We start from the raw sequence: 24297 nt of genomic DNA on the forward strand, positions 1-24297 counted from the left end.
ATCCAAGAATCTGAAGCCCTGCCCCCTACACCAGTCTCTCAGCCAGGCATTCACCTGCCTGATCCGACTACTCTTGCCCTCGCTAGCACGTGGCACAGGTAGCAATCCCGAGATTACTACGCTGGAGGTCCTGCTTCTCAGCTTCCTTCCTAACTCCTGGAAATCTCTCTTCAGGACCTCCTCCTTTGTCCTAGCTATGTCATTGGTACCAACATGTACCAAGACAACTGGCTGCTCACCCTCCCCCTTTAGAATATTCAGGACCCGATCTGAGCCATTATCTGAGGGTAATGGCTGCAGGTGTGCTCTGTTCGAACTGCCTATTTCCATTTTCCCTCACAGTCCTCAAGCTACTCGCCTCCTTTGGGATTTCTACTTCCCTGTAACATTGATCAATTATCTCTTCACTCTCCAGTACAAGCCAAAGGTCATCCAGTTGCTGCTCCCGATCCCTAACACGGTCTTCAAGGAGCTGCAGCCGGATGCACTTCACGCAAATGTAGTTCCCCGAGTGACTCTGGGGCTCCCAGTTCTCTAACATCTGGCACCAAGAACACACCACAGCATTTAATTGGTACAATAAGAGAGAATAAAAACAAAAAGGAAACTTAACATAGGCTTAACACAAAGCCAACGCCTCTTCCGAGCCAAAGCCTCTTTTGAGCGGAAGCCTGATGTTTCTGCTCTTGCCGCTGGCCTACTCCTGCCAGTGGCCATTCCGCTTATCCCTTCTGTACTTCTATGTAGTTCGTAGAGCTCTGTTGTCTCCGCTGATAGGCCCTGTACATGTGAGAACCAAGTGTTGGTCAGAGTAAACAATGTACTGAGTGCATTGGAACATGGAATATATCAGAATCCTGGAGCACTGCACACAGGCAAATGAACTTCCCTGACATAAACTGTGAGTGAGCAGGACATCCCTGTTAAGGGACTCTGTCTAAATATTGAAAAATTAATATCCTGCTGTCTTTCTTTCATGCTCTTACACAGGTGAATAATGTGGATGTTGTAAAAGTCGAAGAAACACCTGCTCAGGCACAAGAAGTGAAGCAGGATCATTCTGTGGACACTACAGGAGGAAATCCTGAGACCCCTCAAGGTACGTTGGAAGCTGCGGGCCCAACGCATCAGTATGGCTGGTGGGCTCGAGCACCTGCTGCAAGAAATATGACTGACCACGTGGGAATATTCATAAACTCTTCTGATGTGCTTAATTCCTTCTCTCCTTTAGACCAATCACAGCAAGTTTCAACAGGACAAGAGGTAAGGAAACAGCAAATATTGAACATGAACAAGTCCTCTTCTACCTTTTCTTTAATAAACCGCCCACAGATTCTGCTACAATTGATCATTTCTCCCACTGTCACCAAGTCTATGGGATCCATCCAGGCTGGATCAATTTTAAAAAATTGCATAGTTTTACTCTTGATATTGGCAATGCTCTCTTTCACCTTAAACAACAGTGTGAAATATTTTATTGTTTCTCACTAACTCCACAACTATTTTACCATTTGAGTATTTCTTCATTTTTGGAGAACATATGACCTGCACCTTCCACATTTTTCCAAGAAATGCGCGTCATCAGCTCCTTCCAATTTAATTTGGCCAACTCTTCTCATACCACTGTAATTTCACTCACTCCACGGAAATACTGCTGCATCAGACTTTACTTTCTCCCTATCAAATTTCAAGTTGAACTCAATTATATTGTGACCACTGGTTCCAATGGGTTCTTACACCTTGAGCATAAATCGCCTCTGGTTCATTACATAACATAGAATCCAGTATAGCTGATCCCCTAGTTGGGTTAACGACAAATTGCTCTAAAAAGCCATTCCGTAGGCATTCAACAGATTCGCTCTTTTGAGATCCATTGCCAACCTGATTTTTCCCAATCGACCTGCATGTTAAAATCTCCCATGACTACCATAACATTGCCCTTTTGACTCGCCTTTTTCTATTTCCTGTTGTAACTGTGGTCCACCTCCCAGCCACTGTAGGGAGGCCTGTACAGAACTGCAATTAAGGTTTTTTTTACCTTTTGATGTTTCTTAACTCAACCCACAAGGGTTCAACATCTTCCAATCCTATGTCACATCCGTCTACTGATATTATGTCATTCTTCACCGGTAGAACCACACCACCCTCTCTGCCTACCTTCCTATCACTCTGATGTAACGTGTAACTTAGGACATTCAGCTCTCAACTACAACCATCGTTCATCCACGATTCAGTGATGGCTACAACATCATACATGGTAATCTGTAACAGTAGAACAAGGTCATCCACTTTGTACTATGTGCATGAGATACAACACCTTGAGTACCGTGTTTGCTATCCTTTATGATTCTGCATCCCTAAAGTTTTCATACGAAGCTTGTTGGCTGCAACAAATCCCATCTCCTGCCTGCCCTTCCTGACCATCAGACCACATGCTTATCTTCACTTTTTTACCATCCGTCGCTTCCCCTCTGCAAATTTAGTTTAAACCCTCCCCAACAGCTCTAACTAACCTGCCCACAAGAATATTGGTCCCTCTTGGGTTCAGGTCACTTTTGAACTGGTCATACCTCCCTCCAGAAGAGATCCCAATGATCCAAGAACCTGAGGTCCTGCCCCATGTACCAGCTTCTCAGCCACACATTTATCTGCCAAATTGTCCTGTTCTACCCTCACTGGCCTGTGGCAAAGGCAGCAATCCAGAAATTACTACCCAGGAGGTACTGCTTCTCAGTTTTCTAAATTCTCTTTTCAGGACCTCTTTGCTTTTCCTTTCTATGTCATTCATACCAATATGTACCAAGACATTTGTCTAATCTCTAAAATGTTGTGGACGCAATCTGAGACATCCCTGCCTCTGGCATCTGGGAGGCAGCATACTATCCAGGTGTCCTCTTCACGTCTACATTATCTCCTGTCTCTCCCCTTCACCTCTGAGTCCTCTATCACTACCACTATCTTCTCTCTTTTTCTCTTCTGCTGCACTGACCCTTGCGCAGTGCCTGTAACCCAGTTGCTGTGGCATTGTCCCGGGAAGTCATCCCTCTAATAAGTATCCAATGCGGTCTACATATATCTGAGGGTGATGGCTGCAGGTGTGCTCTGCTCGAACTGCCTAATTCCATTTTTCCTGACAGTCCCCAAGCTACTCGCCACCTTCGGGATGTCCACTTCCCTGTAACGTTGATCAATTATCTCTTCACTCTCCCATACGAACCGAAGGTCATCCAGTTGCTGCTCCAGATCCCTAACACCGTCTTCAAGGAGCTGCAGCCGGATGCTCTTTATGCAGATGTAGTTCCCCGGGAGACTGTGGGTCTCCCAGTTCTCTAACATCTGGCACCAAGGACACACCACAGCATTTAATTGGTACAATAAGAGAGAATAAAAACAAAATGGAAACTTAACAGACGCTTTACACAGAGACAACGCCTCTTCTGAGCTGAAGTCTATTTTGAGCGGAAGCCTGAAAATACTCTTTTTTTCTCTTTTTTTTTCTACTCTTGCCGCTGTCCTACTCCTACCAGTGGCCATTCCGCTTAACCCTTCTGTACTTCTATGTAGTTCGTAGAGCTCTGTTGTCTCCGCTGATAGGCCCTGTACATGTGAGAACCTTGTGTTGGTCAGAGTAAACAATGTACTGAGTGCATTGGAAGATGTAATATATCAGAATCCTGGAGCACTGCACACAGGCAAATGAACTTCCCTGATATAAACTGTGAGTGAGCAGGACATCCCTGTTAAGGGACTCTGTCTAAATATTGAAAAATTAATAACCTGCTGTCTTTCTTTCATGCTCTCACACAGGTGAATAATGTGGATGTTGTAAAAGTCGAAGAAACACCTGCTCAGGGAAAAGAAGTGAAGCAGGATCATTCTGTGGACATTACAGGAGGAAATCCTGAGACCCCTCAAAGTACGTTGGAAGCTGCGGGCCCAAAGCATCAGCATGGCTGGTGGGCTCGAGCACCTGCTGCAAGAAATATGACTGACCACGTGGGAATATTCATAAACTCTTCTGATGTCCTTATTTCCTTCTCTCCTTTAGACCAATCACAGCAAGGTTCAACAGGACAAGAGGTAAGGAAACAGCAAATATTGAACATGAACAAGTCCTCTTCTACCTTTTCTTTAATAAACCGCTCACAGTTCCTACTACAGTTGATCATTTCCCCACTGTCACCAAGTCAATGGGATCCATCCAGGCTGGATCAATTTTAAAAAATTGCATAGTTTTACTCTTGATATTGGCAATGCTCTCTTTCACCTTTAACAACAGTGTGAAATATTTTATTGTTTCTCACTAACTCCACAACTATTTTACCATTTGAGTATTTCTTCATTTTTGGAGAACATATGACCTGCACCTTCCACATTTTTCCAAGAAATGTGCGTTAGCAGCTACTTCCAATTTAATTTGGCCAACTCTTCTCATACCACTGTAATTTCACTCACTCCACGGAAATAGTGCTACATCAGACTTTACTTTCTCCCTATCAAATTTCAAGTTGAACTCAATTATATTCTGACCACTGGTTCCAATGGGTTCTTACACCTTGAGTATGAATCGCCTCTGGTTCATTACATAACACAGGATCCAGTATAGCTGATCCCCTAATTGGGTTAACGACAAATTGCTCTAAAAAGCCATTCCGTAGGCATTCAACAGATTCGCTCTTTTGAGATCCATTGCCAACCTGATTTTTCCCAATCGACCTGCATATTAAAATCTCCCATGACTACCATAACATTGCCCTTTTGACTCGACTTTTTCTATTTCCTGTTGTAACTGTGGTCCACCTCCTGGCCACTGTAGGGAGTCCTGTACAGAACTGCAATTAAGGTATTTTTACCTTTTGATGTTTCTTAACTCAACCCACAAGGGTTCAACATCTTCCAATCCTATGTCACATCCGTCTACTGATATTATGTCATTCTTTACCGGTAGAACCACACCACCCTCTCTGCCTACCTTCCTATCACTCTGATGTAACGTGTAACTTAGGACATTCAGCTCTCAACTACAACCATCGATCATCCACGATTCAGTGATGGCTACAACATCATACATGTAATCTGTAACAGTAGAACAAGGTCATCCACTTTGTACTATGTGCATGAGATTCAACACCTTGAGTACCGTGTTTGCTATCCTTTATGATTCTGCATCCCTAAAGTTTTCATATGCAGCCTGTTGGCTGCAACAAATCCCATCTCCTGCCTGCCCTTCCTGACCATCAGACCACATGCTTATCTTCACTTTCTTACCATCCGTCTCTTCCCCTCTGCAAATTTAGTTTAAACCCTCCCCAACAGCTCTAACTAACCTGCCCACAAGAATATTGGTCCCTCTTGGGTTCAGGTCAGTTTTGAACTGGTCATACCTCCCTCCAGAAGAGATCCCAATGATCCAAGAACCTGAAGTCCTGCCCCATGTACCAGCTTCTCAGCCACACATTTATCTGCCAAATTGTCCTGTTCTACCCTCACTGGCCTGTGGCAAAGGCAGCAATCCAAAAATTACTACCCAGGAGGTACTGCTTCTCAGCTTTCTAAATATTCTTTTCAGGACCTCTTTGCTTTTCCTTTCTATGTCATTCGTACCAACATGTACCAAGACATTTGTCTAATCTCTAAAATGTTGTGGACGCAATCTGAGACATCCCTGCCCCTGGCATCTGGGAGGCAGCATACTGACCGGGTGTCCTGTTCACGTCTACACAATCTCCTGTCTGTCCCCTTCACCACTGAGTCCTCTATCACTACCACTCTCTTCTTCTCTCTTTTTCTGTTCTGCTGCACTGACCCATGTGCAGTGCCTGTAACCCAGTTGCTGTGGCATTGTCCCGGGAAGTCATCCCTCTAATAAATATCCAATGCGGTCTACCTATATCTGAGGGTGATGGCTGCAGGTGTGCTCTGCTTGAACTGCCTATTTCCATTTTTCCTGACAGTCCCCAAGCTACTCGCCTCCTTCGGGATGTCTACTTCCCTGTAGCGTTGATCCATTATCTCTTCACTCTCCCATAGGAACCGAAGGTCATCCAGTTGCTGCTCCAGATCCCTAACACCGTCTTCAAGGAGCTGCAGCCGGATGCTCTTCACGCAGATGTAGTTCCCCGGGAGACTCTGGGTCTCCCAGTTCTCTTAACTTCTGGCACCAAGGACACACCACAGCATTTAATTGGTACAATAAGAGAGAATAAAAACAAAATGGAAACTTAACAGACGCTTTACACAGAACCAACGTCTCTTCTGAGCTGAAGTCTCTTTTGAGCGGAAGCCTGATGTTTCTACTCTTGCCGCTGACCTACTCCTACCAGTGGCCATTTCGCTTAACCCTTCTGTACTTCTATGTAGTTCGTAGAGCTCTGTTGTCGCCGCTGATAGGCCCCGTACATGTGAGAACTATGTGTTGGTCAGAGTAAACAATGTACTGAGTGCATTGGAAGATGGAATATATCAGAATCCTGGAGCACAGCACACAGGCAAATGAACTTCCCTGATATAAACTGTGAGTGAGCAGGATATCCCGGCTAAGGGACTCTGTCCACTTATTGAAAAAATTAATATCCTGCTTTCTTTCTTTCATGCTCTCACGCAGCTGAGCAATGTGGATGTTGTCAAAGGTGAAAAAACACCTGCTCAGCCACAAGAAGTGAAGCAGGATCATTCTGTGGACATTACAGGACGAAATCCTGAGACCCCTCAAGGTACGTTGGAAGCTGCGGGCACAAAGCATCAGTATGGCTGGTGGGCTCGAGCACCTGCTGCAAGAAATACAACTGACCACGTGGGAATATTCATAAACTCATCTGATGTGCTTAATTCATTTTCTCCTTTAGATCACTCACAGCAAGTTTCAACAGGAGAAGAGGTAAGGAAACATCAAATATTGAACATGAACAAATCCTAATCTACCTTTTCTTTAATAAACCGCTCACAGTTCCTGCTACAATTGATCATTTCTCCCATTGTTCCCAAGTCACTGCAATCCATCCAGGCTGGATCAATAAAAAAATTGCATAGTTTTACTCTTGATATTGGCCATGCTCTCTTTCACGTTTAACAACAGTGTGAAATGTTTTATTGTTTCTCACTGACTCCACAACTATTTTACCATTTGAGTATTTCTTCATTTTTGGAGAACATATGACCTGCATCTTACACATTTTTCCAAGAAATGCGCGTCAGCAGCTCCTTCCAATTTACTTTGATCCGTGGGGAGGGACGTGTGGACCAGGGATCACATCTTTCCCTCTAACAGGTCCCTACCACTAAGCACATCTTTCCCTCTCCACCCCTCTCCGCTTTCCGCTGCGATCGGTCCCTCTGTGACTCCCTGGTCCACACGTCCCTCCCCTCGGATCTCCCACCCGGCACTTATCCCTGTAAGCACAAGTGCTACAGCTGTCCCTACACCTCCTCTCTTGCCACCATTCAGGGCCCCAAGCAGTCCTTCCAAGAGAGACAACACTTCACTTTTGAGTCTGTTGGGGTTATCTATCACATCCGGTGCTCCCGGTGCGGCTTCCTCTACATCAGTGAAACCCGACGCAGATTGGGGGACTGCTTCATCGAGCACCTCCGCTCCATCCGCCACAAAAGACAGGATCTCTCTGTAGCCAGTCACCTCAACTCTGCTTCCCACTCGCATTCAGGTATGTCCATACGTGGCCTCCTCTACTGCCATGATGAGACTAAACTCAGGTTGGAGGAGCAACACCTCTTATACCGTCTAGGTAATCTCCAGCCCCTTGGTATGAACATAGAATTCCCCAACTTCCGGTAATTCCCTCCCCGTACCTTCTGCTATCCCTATGTCACTCTGCCCCCTCCCCCAGCTGCCTACCACCTCCCTCATGGTTCCGCCTCCTTCTACTACCCATTGTGTTTCCTATTCCTTCTCACCTTTCCTTCCTATCACCTCCCTGCTTCCCCTCCCCCACTCCTTTATCTTTCCCCTTACTGGTTTTTCACCTGGAACCTACCAGCCTTCTCCTTCCCACCCTCCTCCCACCTTCTTTATAGGGCCTCTGCCCCTTCCCCCTACAGTCCTGACGAAGGGTTCCCGCCCGAAACGTCGACTCATCGTTTCCACGGATGCTGCCAGACCTGCTGATTTCCTCCTGTGTGTTGTGAGTGCACCAGGCTGCTCACCCCCTGCAACTTCGGGATGACTGCTTCCCTGTAGCATTGATCAATTATCTCTTCACTCTCCCGTACAAGCCGAAGGTCATCCATTTGCTGCTCCAGATCCCTAACACGGTCTTCTAGGAGCTGCAGCCGGATGCACTTCACGCAGATGTAGTTCCCCGGGAGACTCTGGGTCTCCCAGTTCTCTAAAATCTAGCATGAAGAACACACCACAGCCTTTTGTTGGTACAATCAGAGAGAAAAAAAAAATAGGAAACTTAATACACATTTTACACAGAGCCAACGCCTCTTCCAAGCTGAAGCCTGACGTTTTCACTCTTGCCTCTGGCCTACTCCTGCCAGGGGCCATTCTGCTTATCCATTCTGTACTTCTATATATTTCGTTGAGCTCTGTTGTCGCCGCTGATTCGCCCCGTACATGTGAGAACCAAGTGTTGGTCAGAGTAAACAAAGTACTGAGTGCATTGGAACATGGAATATATCGGAATCCTGGAGCACTGCACACAAGAAAATGAACTTCCCTGAGATAAACTGCGAGTGAGCAGGACATCCCTGTTAAAGGACTCTGTCCAATTATTGAAAAATTAATATCCTGCTTCCTTTCTTTCATGCTCTCACACAGGTGAATAATGTGGATGTGGTAAAAGACGAAGAAACACCTGCTCAGGCACAAGAAGTGAAGCAGGATCATTCTGAGGACATTACAGATGGAAATCCTGAGACCCCTCAAGGTATGTTGGAAGCTGCGGGCCCAAAGCATCGGCATGGCTGGTGGACTCGAGCACCTGCTGCAAGAAACATGACTGACCACGTGGGAATATCAAAAACTCTTCTGATGTGCTTAATTCCTTCTCTCCTTTAGGTCACTCACAGCAAGGTTCAACAGGACAAGAGGTAAGGAAACAGCAAATATTGAACATGAACAAGTCCTCTTCTACCTTTTCTTTAATAAACCGCTCACAGTTCCTGCTACAGTTGATCATTTCTCCCACTGTCACCAAGTCAATGGAATCTATCCAGGCTGGATCAATTTAAAAAATTTGCGTAATTTTACTCTTGATATTGGCCATGGACTCTTTCACCTTCAACAACTGTGTGAAATGTTTTATTCTTTCTGACTAAGTCCACAACTCGGAGAAATATTACCTGCTCCCTTCATTACTTCTTAAAAAGTTTTAGTGTGTTTTCTCAGAGAAAGGCACTGTTAATCGAGAAAATCTGCAGATGTTGGAAATCCACGCAACACGATATTTTGGAGGGACTCATCAGGCCAGGCCGCATCTATGGAAAAATAGTCCAGTCCTGCTGAAGGGTCTCAGCCCGAAATTTTGAATGTGCTTTGTCCTGACAGAGGGTGCCAGAGCACAAATGTTAACAGTGAACCTTTCCTCAGATATGGCATGTATTGTTGACTCTTTTCAGCAGTGCGGTTGCTACATTAAGCATTTAATTTAGAGAGCATTCAAACTTTGTGCATTTTACATTGGTTTTCAAGATGAGAGTGCACCATCCTATTTTAGACCGTGGCATTGCAATTGTGTTAAGTGTTCTTTTCCAAATATATTTTGGAGTTAGTGTTAATCACATTTGAGCCATAAAGATTCAGTATTGTTTAGTATTATTTCCAATGAAAAGGTGTAAAGCAGAACAAATAATTGTTACTGTGGATCCGATACGACACAAAATAAACACATTGAGATAAAGGATATAATAATAAAAAACACAATAAATATAAATACCGAAGACAGCTTATATAGATTGTTTGTTTGTCCATAAAGTGATCCTAGGCACAGGAGTGTCTGTACATAAGGGGTCCTGACAGGAAACGATAAAGTAGGGTGGTGGGAGGTGTGGAAGCATTGGTTAGTGGGTGGAGGTGTTGATCAGCCTTGCTGCTTGGGGAAAGTAAATGTTTTTTGAGTCTGGTGGTTCTGGGGTGGATGATAAGTCGCCTCATCCTGATGGGAATAGAACAAGCAATCCATGAGGAGGGTCAGTGGGATGCCATTCCACACCTTTCTCTATATATATCCTTGATGGTGGGTAGGCTGGTGCAGGAGATGTGTTGGGCAGTTCTCTCTACCCGTTGTAGAGCCTTCCTATCTGCCTTGTAGTAGCTTGCTTACCGTGCAGTGTTGCAACATGTTAGGAAGCAATCTTCTGTGGATCTGTAGAATGATGTGAGTGTAGATGTACATAGTCCAGCTGTCTACCACGTCCTCAGAAAGTTAAGGCATTGGTGAGCTTTCATAATTGTGTAGGGTGTGTTATGGGACTATGAGAGTTTGTGCAAGATCTGAACTCCCAGGAGTTTAAAACTGCTCACGATTCCACTGCTAAGCTGTCACTGTAAAGAGGGGTGTGAGTTCTCCTGAAGTAAATAACCATCTCCTTTGTCTTGTTGACATTGAAGATTCTACCTCTTGTCTTTAGGCCATCTTGTTGTTGTTGGTGATGAGCCCCACCACTGTCATGTCATCAGTGAACGTGACTATGTGATAACGTAGGGGTCTGGCTTTGTAGTCATGTGTGAAATCCAGAAACAGTATTCTGGCATCAGTGTCCTTGTTTTCTAGACGTATCTCCCACAACCACAAATTCGGCCCCACAGTAGATACGCCAACTGTGCTTGTGAATATGCATGTGTCAGCTAATTATTATTTCATTGTGATAGTATTTAACTCCATCCATTCTGTCATAGTATTTATTGAGACTTGGACACAACACAGCAATGCTTCGCCGTCTGCTTGCATTCGGCCTTGCCTGAGAAATTGGACTGTCGAGTCAACTGACTCTGAAAACTGGTGGTATTCGTTCTATATTTAGTTGTTCTTTTCGGCCGCAGTGTAGGCTTTATTTTCCATTTGAGAGTTTCAGTTAACTGCTCTGTTTGGCCTAGTGTTTATTGTCTTCTCTTCCCTTTAATGCTGTTCGCATTAACGTCTGTGAAATATCGACCTGCTTCAGTGTTTCTCACTCCGCTCTCGGGTCATATCCGAACCTGATGGCGGCAAGTCTCGACCTCACAAAGATGGACCCAGCAGAGAAAGAGCAGCTGACCTTAGCCATGAGATTCATTGGTCAGGGTGGTTCGTCAAGGCAAAAATGTTCCGTTGGAATTCCTATGTATAATCTCTTGTTTCTGTCTCCATCATGACAGAACGATCTTGCCAAGTAATGGACCCAGCAAAGTTTGAACAATGACGTGTTGACATTGGTGGCTTAAGGACAGGGTGCCTTTATTGTGAATGCATGTCCTGACTCTACATTCCGAGAGTCCCTAGTCTACATACTGAGCTTCTCTAGTCTACATTGTGTTTCTCTGGTATCCATTCCAAACTTTTCAAGTCACAAGTACCCAGGTTCCCAGCTTTGTCGTCCTGTGACTCAGGTCTGCATAACAAATGAGCGGCCCAAGCAAGCTTATCAATTGATTCAACAAATCTTCATTCTATTCAATAGTGTAAATTCTGGAACAGCCCTCCAAAATCTGAATCCTGGCTGGAGTGTGCGAATACACAAGTAAAGTAACCCTATCAAGAGTATTTTTAACCTCTTGATGAAAGTCACAGTACAGACCGGGAAAGTTGAACTTTCATGTAACAAATTAAACAGATCTACAGAGAACCAGCCAGTTTAGTGATGAAAGAAACCTGACTATGCTGTCTTGATCTGTAAAACTGACAGTATATCCTAATTGCCTCTGGAAAAAAGTGTTAGATGTAAAATAGTGAGCAAGATTTGAAAAGGTTCCTTCTCTAGGTTTCAAGTTTCATGTTTTCAAAGTTTCCCAAGGACTTTTCTCTATGTTCCCAAGGTTTTTATATTTCCACTTGTTTCCAGGGCTTATTCAACATGTTTAGGGCTTTTGAATGTCCTCCCCATCTTGGACTCCCAAGCCTCCCTCTCGGTCCCACCCGAGTTTTCTTGATCTCAGTCTGTTAGATTTCCCAGGTCTCTTTGGATCTCCAGTCTCTCAGTCTGTTGGGGTTCCCAGGACTCTCTGGATCTCCAGTCTCTCAGCCTGTTGGGGTTCCCAGGTATCTCTGGATCCCCGGTCTCTCAGTCTGTTGGGGTTCCCAGGACTCTCTGGATCTCCAGTCTCTCAGTCTGTTGAATTTCCCAAGTCTCTCTGGATCCCCGGTCTCTCAGTCTATTGGATTTCCCAGGTCTCTTTGGATCTCCAGTCTCTCAGTCTGTTGGGGTTCCCAGGTCTCTCTGGATCTTCGGTCTCACAGTCTGTTGGTGTTCTCCAGGCCTCCCTCTTAAATTCCCCATTTCTCTTGAGTCAACCCTGAATCCCGAGTTTTCAGGTCTTCCTGGGCCATCAAGTGCCAGCTATGGGGAGGGTGGTCCTGTAGTGCCTTCTTCAGGCCTGCGCAGAGCATCAGAGAGCATTGATCTCTGAGGTGTTTAGAGCACCTGAATTAGTTAATTGGTGCTTAACAACAGTTATTAATGGTTGAAGAATTCCGTGTTTTTCTCAGCGACTCGCTCTTTGTAATGTGGTTTCCTGGTGCCTTCTATTTAAGTTTATTTTGATAGGCTCACTGGGTTCTGTGTTAGATTATTGTTGAAACGGGTGCCCGATAAGTTCCAATTGGAGGGTCCTCATTGAGAATGATCCGTCTCCCAGTGTCACTTGGTCGAGCTACCTCTGTACAAGCTCTTGTTTCTGTCTCTACGTGGGAGTCTTTGGCTCCGATATTGGCAGTGCCCACCATGGCACTTATCTACCAGCGTCACTGAAGGACTTCTTGGACAAGTCCCTCATCCGGGACTTCCAGCAGACACAGGTCTGTGGTGCCTCAGGGTCTGCGCCTAGAGAGGAGTGCCCTGTCACAACCACGGATTCGGCAGATCAGTAGATACGGCAATTATGCTTGTGAATATGCATGTGTCAGCTAATTATTATTTCATTGTAATTGTATTTAACTCCATTCATTCCGTCATAGTATTTGTTGAGACTTGGACACAGCACACCAACGCTTCGCTGCCTGCTTGCATTCAGCCTTGCCTGAGAACTTGGACTATTAAGTCAACTGACTCTGAAGACTAGCGTTTATTGTTTTCTCTTCCCTTTAACACTGAACTAATATGAGGGGTGATTGATAAGTTTGTGGCCTAAGGTAGAAGGAGTCAATTTTAGAAAACCTAGCATATTTATTTTTCAGCATAACCCCCTCCTACATTTACACCCTTAGTCCAGCAGTCATGGAGCATACGGATCTTGGACCTCCAGAAAGTGCCCACTTTCACTTAAGAAAAAATATTTTCAGGCTAAGACAATTACTCGGTCTTGTACTTGGATAAAGCCAAAGATGCATAAAATTCATGTTGAACTCTGAGTCAAGAGTTGTGGAAATCTTGTGTAAATTACATCATCTGTAAAGAAAATTTTACATTCTTTCAAAATATTCTTCAGCAAAAATCCTAAAACAAAGTAGCACAAATCTGAAATAAATATTGAAAAAACTGAAAATATTGAACAGGTTAGGAAACAGCTATGGGAAGAGAAACACGGTTAACATTTCAGGTCAATGAAATACCTTGATCTGAAACATAGAAAACCTACAGCACAATACAGGCCCTTCAGCCCACAATGCTGTGCCGAACATGTACTTACTTTAGAAGTTACCTAGGGTTACACATAGCCCTCTATTTTTCTAAGCTCCACGTACCTATCCAGGAGTCTCTTAAAAGGCCCTATCGTATCTGCCTCCACCACCATTGCTGGCAGCCCATTCTAATACATCACCACACTCTGCGTAAAAAAAAAGCTTACACCTGACATCTCCTCTGTACCTACTTCCAAGCACCTTAAAAGTGTGCCCTCTCAGGGCACAGACTCTGAGACATTCACTCTTTCTCTTTCTTCAGATACTGCCTGACCTGCTGAGTATTCACAACATTTTCTGTATTCAGTTTCATATTTCAGCAGAATTTTGGCCAGTACTTCGAAGAAAACTAGCCCATTTTCCAAAATGCTTACAGATATTAGTCATCCTTGTATTGTGGTAAAGAAGTCACGTTCTTGACTGGAAAATGTTGAATACGTCTTGTCTGCTTGATTGCAACAAAATTAACTCAGTTTGATCAATTTATCAGTGGTGTAAATGCAAAAGTGTGACCAGTGCAAAGAAAAGTGATATTAATGATACCTTTCTTTTGCATTTCTTTGCTTTAGGAGAAAAGGTATGAATTGTTTGCAATTTGGCACCACATAGGAAGCTATGGAAATGGCCACTATTATGCTGAAATCAAATCAGACTCTGGTGACTGGTACAATTTTAATGATGAAGATGTTAAAAAGGTAAAAATGAAGAACAGAATGGAAAGTTTTCTAAAGCAGCATTATACCTCACACAAAAGAATCTGATTATGTTGTTGGAGGTTAATCATCCCATTCATACATTACAAGATCACTGTAGGAGCTGAATCTGAAATTAGCTTTTGATAACTCCATGCCAGCTTGTTTTGGAGATGAAGTGTAAACATTTATAATATGACAGGATTAACACTAAACACATCAGACTGATCATGTGAGCTACCAGACTGTGGCTTTATCTTTATTCATTTGTAGAATGGCATCGTCATTGTCCCTGAGAGAGTGCTGAGTCACCTGTTTCATCTCTGCACTCTAAGTGTACCTGTTCCTACTATGCTGTGAGGTGGAGGGTTCCCAGAATTAGACCCAGAAATTATGTAAAAATAATTATATATCTTGACTGAGAGAGTGTGCAATTTTAGAGGGAGAAATATAAAAAAATGGGCAATTTTAGTGTCTTTCCCTCTAATAAAGAGTGTATAGGATTGAGAAAAGCTGACAAATAAGTTTCCTCATAACTGAGGTTGGCCATTATTTCACTGAATTTATTGTTAATTATTTCTGAATAATCATCACATTTATTGTGTTAGTGCTTTTAGTTTTGAACTCGTGTCATACAATTTCCTGACAGTAACATTTTGATGTTTTCTTTGCATGTTACCAATGAATATGTATTCATCATGACATTTCGTTAAGGAAATGAATATGTCTCTAAGGTAATGATCAAATTTATTCAATGCATAATCTATTGTGCAAGAAATTTTAATGCTAACAAGCATTATTACATTATTTTTGAAAGACACTACACTTGAAAGTTATCACCCAAAGAACTTGCAGTATAGTATTCTGCATTAGATATATTCATTAGGTGAACAATGTATATATTGATCCATATTGGTAAAGGCATTATGTATGCTCTCATCTCTTTTAAAACCTAAATTATTTAATATTTTCCAGTTCCAAAACTGCTTACATGCTTATGTACAGACTGATCGATACAAACTACAAAACAGGTATGATGATTTGTAGAATTCACTGGTAATTATTTTATCATTGAGTTACATAATAACATGCAATGGGTTTATAAACTTTGTTAATTATAGTATTGTAACATCAATTTTTTTCTTGCTTTTTCATGTATTTTGATGAACTATGAGTGTTCCACCTTAAGATAAACCTAAAAAATGCTAACTTTTTATTTCTTAATTGGATAGAACAGCATACATCATACTGGAGGACCTCAGCAGGTCAGGCAGCATCTATGGAGGGGAATGACCAGTCAACAATTTGGGCCAAGACTGTTTCTTCCCCTCCGTAGATTGTGTCTAACCGGCTGAATTCCACCAACATTTTGTGTATTGCTCTGGTTTTCCAGCATCCGCAGAATCTCTCATGTTAATGAGACAATGTTTGTTTCCCTCGTTCTCTTTTACTGCTTATGTGGACACACAATAAGGTAATGTTGTCCTTACTTTGTACAGTAATGCTACTTTCCATTCTATTAATGTATTGTATTGGTGATGCTGCTGACAAACGGATTTTAGTGTTGTCAAATATCAAGATAATAGAATTTTCTTAGTTCATGCTACTTGTGATGCATAATACAGAATACTAAATAAATTTTGGGCATCTTGATGTTTTCAAGCACTGAGGTGCTGATTTTCCCCAGGTACTTTGATGCTAATGAATTCCACAGATTCACCACTCTCTGGCTAAAGTAATTCCCACTCATTTCCGTTCTAAAAGGATGCCCCTCTATTCTGAGGCTGTCCCCTCTGGACTTAGACTCTCCCACCAGAGGAAACATCCTCTCCACATCTACTCTACCAAGGCCTTTCACCATTATATAGGTTTCAATTAGGTCATCCCTCATTCTTCTGAATTCCAGAGAATACAGGCCCAAAGCCATCAAACGCTCTTCATATAACAAGCCATTCAGTCCTGTAATTATTTTGGTGAACCTTCTTTCAACCCTCTCCAGTTTCAGCACATTCTTTCTAAGATAAGTGGCCCAAACCTGCTCATAATACTCCAAGTGATGCCTCACCAGTGCTTTATAAATTCTCATCATTACATCTTTAATGATAAATTCTCATCATTACAGCTTTCATATTCTAGTCCACTTGAAATGAATGCTAACATTGCATTTGCCTTTCTCACCACAGACTCAACCTGCAAATTAACCTTTAGGGAATCCTGCACAAGGACTCCAAAGTCCTTTGCACCTCAGGTTTTTTGTGTTTACTCTCCGTTTACAAAATAGTCAACCCTTTCATTTCTTCTACCAAATTCGGGAGGAGGAGAAGATGGCGGTGTGACACCAAGCGCACAGCCTCTCCAGTGATGAATATCTGTAATCTGTCAAGTAGGAGGCCGTGCACAATTCTGATTTGATGGAGGCAGACGTGAGAGCACGGAGGAACATCTGGTGAAACTTCTGAAATGCCTTCTTCACTGCTGTTGCTACTGTGTAGTCCAAAATCTCCAGAGGGGAAGGCCCCAAATCCTCAGCTTTGCCTGTTGCTTGGCAGCCGGGGCTGGGTTCGAAGCGCTCGGCAGAGATGGTGCTCGGTGCTCGGTTTCGGAGAGCTGGTCGGAGGCTCGAAGTTTTCGGACGGACTCACTGTCGGACTGTGATTGGGTGTTTCCAGAATGCTGCATCAGCAAGTTTGCGGTGCTGGAAGTTCATGGCAGGGAGAGTTTTCTTCCTTCTACCGTCTGCGTGAGATGATGGGCTATCGGGACTTTGAGGAAACCATGCTGACTACAGCCTATTTTATCATGCATGAGAATTAACCTGGGAAATCATCCTTATTAATCGACTCCAACATCTTCCCAACTACTGAGGCCAGACTAACTATTCTATAGTTTCCTTTCTTCTGCCTGTCTCCGTTCTTGGACAGTGATATTTGCAATATTCCAGTTTTCCAGAACCATTCCAGAATCTAGTGATTCTTGAAAGATCATTGCTAATGCCCCCATGATCTCTTCAGCCACCTCTTTCAGTACACTGAGGTGTCCAAAATCTGGTCCAGGTGACTTATCGACCTTCAGCCCTTTCAGTTTCCCAAGAACCTTATGTCTAGATATGGTAACTTTACACACGTCATGCCCCCTGACACCTGGAACCTCTACAATACTACTCGTGTATTCACAGTGCAGACCGATATACGTCCGCCATTTTGTTGTCCCCCATCTATTATATGCCCTCTCTTTAGCTTTTCTATTGGCTTTGACTTGTTAGCCATGATTGTGTCATCTTTCCATTAGAATACTTCTTCTTCTTTGGGATATAGTTATATATGTCACGTGATCGGCAACAATCAATATTTTGAGTCAGGATTTATAAACAAACAAACATTTATTAAACCCTGATAAACAATGGAAAAAAAATGAAAACCCTAACCAGAAGTAAACGGCTATGCGGCCATTCAGTAAACTGCTACTCAGTACTAGTTCTTAAAGCGATAATGCGAAACCAGTTCTTAAAGCGATAAATTCAAACACAGTTCTTCGAATGGTAAATTTTAAAGTCCATGAGATTTATATAGTCAATTAGGACAGACTTTCATGAAGTAATGAATTCCTTGAAGACACAACGTCACTGCCACTCCCAGTCGGATGCTCGCTCGTACACAGGATTCACGACAATGGAAATAAAACAGTTTTACAGGCACTGACATTCCTCCTCCGAAGAATAGATCCTGCACAGCCTTTCTGCCACTTTTAGCAGAGGCTATCTCATGCAGATCACTCTTTCTTGAACAAATTCAATAATGGTCGATCCTTTCCAAACACGCCAAATGTCTCCTTCAGGGTCCCATCTTTACTCTCCAGAAAAGATACATTAACAAACCTGGCAGCGATTGGTCAAACTGCTGGCTCAGACTTCTGTACCTTACAATAGAACATAAAACTCCGTTTAAAATCAAACCTGCATCATAATGCAAATAAGCAGCGGAGTGGAGTATCTCATTGACGTTCTAACTGGAAAGCTAACTGTGTCACCAGGGGTCTTCCCTTTTATACCTGTGGTGAACATGACATCACGTGACCTTACATCTGCGGGAAAATTTCATCAGGTGACCTCCAAAAGACCATTACATCATTCTCACAAGAAAGTCACAAGATCTCCTTGAGGTATGTAACATATATATCCTGTGCTTTCTGAATTGCTTCCTGAAATTCCAGCTATTCCTGCTCTAATATCATCCCTGCCAGTGCTCTCTTCCAATCAATTCTGGTCAACTCATCTCTCTTGCCTCTGTAATTTCTTTTACTCCACTGCATTACTGACACATCTGACTTCAGCTTCTCATTTTCAAAATTCAGGTTGAATTTGATCATATTATGATCACTTGCCCCAATGGTTTTTTCACCTTAAGCTCTCTAATCAATTCTGGTTCATTGCAGAAACCACAACTCAGCATAGCTGATTCTCTAATGGGCACAACCACAAGCTGATCTAAAAAGCCATCTTGCAGGCCCTCTAGAAATTCTCCCTCTTATAATCCAGCACCAACCTGATTTTCCCAATCTATCTGCATATTGAAGTTCCCCATGAACATGGTAACATTGCCCTTTTGGCATGCATTTTCTATCTCCCATTGTAATTTGTAGGCCACATTGTTACAACTGTTTCAGTTTTCTCTACAACTCACATTTGGGACTTTTTACACTCGCAGTTCCTTACGAACCCCCTTTTCACTAGGCATCACTAGAGACACGACATGTTCGCCGCTCGCTGACAACCACTGGACTCAGTGGTGAGAGAACCACCTTTTTTTTTCAAACTCCGTGCATCTAGGGTCGGTATGACTTGGGTCCCACCAAAACTGGGAATGTGGGATGTCTCAACCACCCGAACCCCGATCTGTGTGAATACTGTGTAAATACTGTCCCATGCAATTAGCAGTTCCTTGAAACTTCTTGGCAGGAAATTACAGATCACACACTGCATACAAATATAAAGAAAGTATATTTACAAATTTCAGCATTATCAAACAGTTAATAGGAAAAAGGGAAAAAAAGAAAAGGCCCATTACAGTTAACCCAGTCCAGATGTGCACGTATGTTGGAGCACATCTTGAAGTTGTCTTTAACTCACACCCCAGACCCACGGTCCGCATGAAAGTACACACCACCTTCTGAATGTCACTTGAAATCCACCTTGAACAGACGGGCTCCCCGACGGGAGTCTTGGTCCTTCCTGCTTGAAGCCATTCATCTGCACAAAGCAACTTGTACAAGAGGGACAGCATCCTCAGACATCTTCTCTCTTGTCTTCTTCCAGCTTCCGCCAAAAACACCTTGACCCGTACCCGTGTCAATCAAGGAACTTCTCTACCCAGTTTTCTCTAGAACCTTCTCCCATTTTCACTATCCAGATTGGCTGACACAACATTCCTAAGTTCAACTCAAACCTAAACATGCTAAAAGCTGAACAGACTGCTTCTACAGAACTGCTAAAATGAAATACATTTGTTCTGGCACTCTGGTTTCCATCCCCCTGCAACTCTAGTTTAAACCACACCTTGCAGCATTAACAAACCTTCGCACTAGGATATCAGTCCTCTCCATTTCAGGGGCAAACCGTTCCTTCTGTACAGGTCCCATCTTCCTTGGAACAGAGCCCATTGATCCAAAAAGCTTATGCCCTCCCTTCTACACCAACTCCTTAGCCACATACTAAACTGAATAATCTTGCTAGTTCTAACCTCACTAGCATGAGACACAGGTAGCAATCCTGAGATCACAACCCTGGAGGTCCTGCCCTTTAATGTAGGACCTAACTCCCTGAACTCCCTTTGCAGAACCTCGTCACTAGTCCAACCCATATCATTGGTACCTACATGGACCACGATTTCTGGCTGTTCACCATCCCACGTAAGAATACTGAGGACTCAATCTGAGATCTCTTGGACCTTGGCACCCGGGAGGCAACATAATTGTACAAGGGCTAAGAGAGTTGTAAAAGAGCGCCTGAAGGCTTTATGTGTCAATGCAAGGAGCATTCGTAATAAGGTGGATGAATTGAAAGTGCAGATTGTTATTAATGATTATGATATAGTTGGGATCACAGAGACATGGCTCCAGGGTGACCAGGGATGGGAGCTCAACGTTCAGGGATATTCAATATTCAGGAGGGATAGACATGAAGGAAGGGGAGGTGGGGTGGCGTTGCTGGTTAAAAAAGAGATTAACGCAATAGAAAGGAAGGACATAAGCCGGGAAGATGTGGAATCGATATGGGTAGAGCTGCGTAACACTAAGGGGCAGAAGACGCTGGTGGGAGTTGTGTACAGGCCAACTAACAGTAGTAGTGAGGTCGGAGATGGTATTAAACAGGAAATTAGAAATGTGTGCAATAAAGGAACAGCAGTTATAATGGGTGACTTCAATCTACATGTAGACTGGGTGAACCAAATTGGTAAAGGTGCTGAGGAAGAGGATTTCTTGGAATGTATGCGGGATGGTTTTTTGAACCAACATGTCGAGGAACCGACTAGAGAGCAGGCTATTCTGGACTGGGTTTTGAGCAATGAGGAAGGGTTAATTAGCGATCTTGTCGTGAGAGGCCCCTTGGGTAAGAGTGACCATAATATGGTGGAATTCTTCATTAACATGGAGAGTGACGTAGTTAATTCAGAAACAAAGGTTCTGAACTTAAAGAGGGGTAACTTTGAAGGTATGAGACGTGAATTAGCTAAGATAGACTGGCAAATGACACTTCAAGGATTGACGGTGGATATGCAATGGCAGGCATTTAAAGGTTGCATGGATGAACTACAACAATTGTTCATCCCAGTTTGGCAAAAGAATAAATCAAGGAAGGTAGTGCACCCGTGGCTGACAAGAGAAATTAGGGATAGTATCAATTCCAAAGAAGTAGCATACAAATTAGCCAGAGAAAGTGGCTCACCTGAGGACTGGGAGAAATTCAGAGTTCAGCAGAGGAGGACAAAGGGCTTAATTAGGAAGGGGAAAAAAGATTATGAGAGAAAACTGGCAGAGAACATAAAAACGGACTGTAAAAGCTTTTATAGATATGTAAAAAGGAAAAGACTGATAAAGACAAATGTAGGTCCCCTGCAAACAGAAACAGGTGAATTGATTATGGGGAGCAAGGACATGGCAGACCAATTGAATAATTACTTTGGTTCTGTCTTCACTAAGGAGGACATAAATAATCTTCCAGAAATAGTAAGGGACAGAGGGTCCAGTGAGATGGAGGAACTGAGCGAAATACATGTTAGTAGGGAAGTGGTGTTAGGTAAATTGAAGGGATTGAAGGCAGATAAATCCCCAGGGCCTGATGGTCTGCATCCCAGAGTGCTTAAGGAAGTGGCCCAAGAAATAGTGGATGCATTAGTGATAATTTTTCAAAACTCGTTAGATTCTGGACTAGTTCCTGAGGATTGGAGGGTGGCTAATGTAACCCCACTTTTTAAAAAAGGAGGGAGAGAGAAACCGGGGAATTATAGGCCGGTTAGCCTAACGTCAGTGGTGGGGAAACTGCTGGAGTCAGTTATCAAGGATGTGATAACAGCACATTTGGAAAGCGGTGAAATGATCGGACAAAGTCAGCATGGATTTGTGAAAGGAAAATCATGTCTGACGAATCTCATAGAATTTTTTGAGGATGTAACTAGTAGAGTGGATAGGGGAGAACCAGTGGATGTGGTATATTTGGATTTTCAAAAGGCTTTTGACAAGGTCCCACACAGGAGATTAGTGTGCAAACTTAAAGCACACGGTATTGGGGGTAAGGTATTGGTGTGGGTGGAGAATTGGTTAGCAGACAGGAAGCAAAGAGTGGGAATAAATGGGACCTTTTCAGAATGGCAGGCGGTGACTAGTGGGGTACCGCAAGGCTCAGTGCTGGGACCCCAGTTGTTTACAATATATATTAATGACTTGGATGAGGGAATTAAATGCAGCATCTCCAAGTTTGCGGATGACACAAAGCTGGGTGGCAGTGTTAGCAGTGAGGAGGATGCTAAGAGGATGCAGGGTGACTTGGATAGGTTGGGTGAGTGGGCAAACTCATGGCAGATGCAATTTAATGTGGATAAATGTGAAGTTATCCACTTTGGTGGCAAAAATAGGAAAACAGATTATTATCTGAATGGTGGCCGATTAGGAAAAGGGGAGGTGCAACGAGACCTGGGTGTCATTATACACCAGTCATTGAAAGTGGGCATGCAGGTACAGCAGGCGGTGAAAAAGGCGAACGGTATGCTGGCATTTATAGCGAGAGGATTCGAGTACAGGAGCAGGGAGGTACTACTGCAGTTGTACAAGGCCTTGGTGAGACCACACCTGGAGTATTGTGTGCAGTTTTGGTCCCCTAATCTGAGGAAAGACATCTTTGCCATAGAGGGAGTACAAAGAAGGTTCACCAGATTGATTCCTGGGATGGCAGGTCTTTCATATGAAGAAAGACTGGATGAACTGGGCTTGTACTCGTTGGAATTTAGAAGATTGAGGGGGGATCTGATTGAAACGTATAAGATCCTAAAGGGATTGGACAGGCTAGATGCGGGAAGATTGTTCCCGATGTTGGGGAGGTCTAGAACGAGGGGTCACAGTTTGAGGATAGAGGGGAAGCCTTTTAGGACCGCGGTTAGGAAAAACTTCTTCACACAGAGAGTGGTGAATCTGTGGAATTCTCTGCCACAGCAAACTGTTGAGGCCAGTTCATTAGCTATGTTTAAAAGGAAGTTAGATATGGCCCTTGTGGCTACAGGGGTCAGGGGGTATGGAGGGAAGGCTGGGTTCTGAGTTGGATGATCAGCCATGATCATAATAAATGGCGGTGCAGGCTCGAAGGGTCGAATGGCCTACTCCTGCACCTATTTTCTATGTTTCTATGTTTCTATACCATCCAGGAACCTGATTCTCCTGTACGGTAAAGTGTTGTGCTAAGTACTGCACTACCATGCTGTTTTGACTATATTTTGGGAAGACTGACACCACTGTCTTCAGGCTCCACAACCCTCCAGTTTTCTGAACACCGCTCTTCACAGAATCTGTCTGAAAATAAACCAGATGATAATACATCACTTGGTTCTTCATTCACTTCAAAATGAGCTTCTGATATCTTCTCATCAGCTCTTAAAAAGACAAAAGAGACTGCAAGTACTGGAATCTGGAACATCCAAACAGAATGCCAGCCGAAAACGGCGAATCAAACCACATATGTGGAGACAAATGGTAAAAGTCAATATTTTGGGTCAAGATCAGGTATCAACACTGAGCGGGAAGAGGAAGATTGCTGGTATATGGTAGTAAAGGGAGGGTCAGAGGCTGATAGGTTAAGAGGTGTAAACAGATGGGAAGGGGTGAAGGGCAGATGCAACTGGTTGAGGGAAGGGGAGGGAGGAGGGATCTGGAAATGGGATCCAAGCAAGAAGAAAACTGGGTGCAGAAGTGAGCGGGTGTGAGGGAAGAGCACTGGAGCGTGGTTACCTGAGGTAGGAAACTTTAACACTCATCATTGTTCTAGATTCCATAATCTGCTCATCACCTAAACAGAATATGAGATGATGTTCTTCCAATTTGACATTCTTCCTCTCTATGACGATGGTGGAGGCTGAGGACAGACAGAATAGTGGGAGAGTGGGCAGGAGAATTAAAATGATAACTAAATAGAAGCTGAAGATGGCTCTTGCAGTCTCCTAGTCTATGCTTGGTTTCTCCAGAGTAGAGCAGCCACATGACAAGCACTGACTGCAGTAGACAGGCTGGAAAAGGTGCAGTCAAAGTGACTTCCGGGAAGGTGGCAGCGTGTTCCAATAGAGCGGCCTCCT

The 24297-nt window shown here is 43.5% G+C and overlaps 2 protein-coding genes across 11 annotated transcripts in view; one reads left to right on the forward strand and one right to left on the reverse strand.

Moving 5' to 3' along the window:
- Window positions 1-24297, reverse strand: part of LOC134345385 (uncharacterized protein DDB_G0292642-like) — a 402893-nt gene that overhangs the window by 219495 nt on the left and 159101 nt on the right. The gene's annotated exons all lie outside the window — the stretch shown is intronic.
- The window catches only part of LOC134345382 (nuclear autoantigenic sperm protein-like), a 74346-nt gene that overhangs the window by 48896 nt on the left and 1153 nt on the right, over window positions 1-24297 (forward strand). For 5 of the 7 annotated variants that reach the window (XM_063045949.1, XM_063045948.1, XM_063045950.1 and 2 more), the window contains 11 exons: window positions 991-1099; window positions 1232-1263; window positions 3808-3916; window positions 4049-4080; window positions 6605-6713; window positions 6846-6877; window positions 8780-8888; window positions 9020-9051; window positions 14345-14470; window positions 15182-15201; window positions 15443-15498. In XM_063045949.1, the coding sequence (XP_062902019.1) occupies window positions 991-1099; window positions 1232-1263; window positions 3808-3916; window positions 4049-4080; window positions 6605-6713; window positions 6846-6877; window positions 8780-8888; window positions 9020-9051; window positions 14345-14470; window positions 15182-15201; window positions 15443-15498 (766 nt within the window). The other 2 variants (XM_063045946.1, XM_063045947.1) reach the window with 2 other exon arrangements.

The sequence above is a fragment of the Mobula hypostoma genome, chromosome 4 (genome assembly GCF_963921235.1).
Source record: "Mobula hypostoma chromosome 4, sMobHyp1.1, whole genome shotgun sequence".
NCBI classification, from domain to species: domain Eukaryota; kingdom Metazoa; phylum Chordata; class Chondrichthyes; order Myliobatiformes; family Myliobatidae; genus Mobula; species Mobula hypostoma.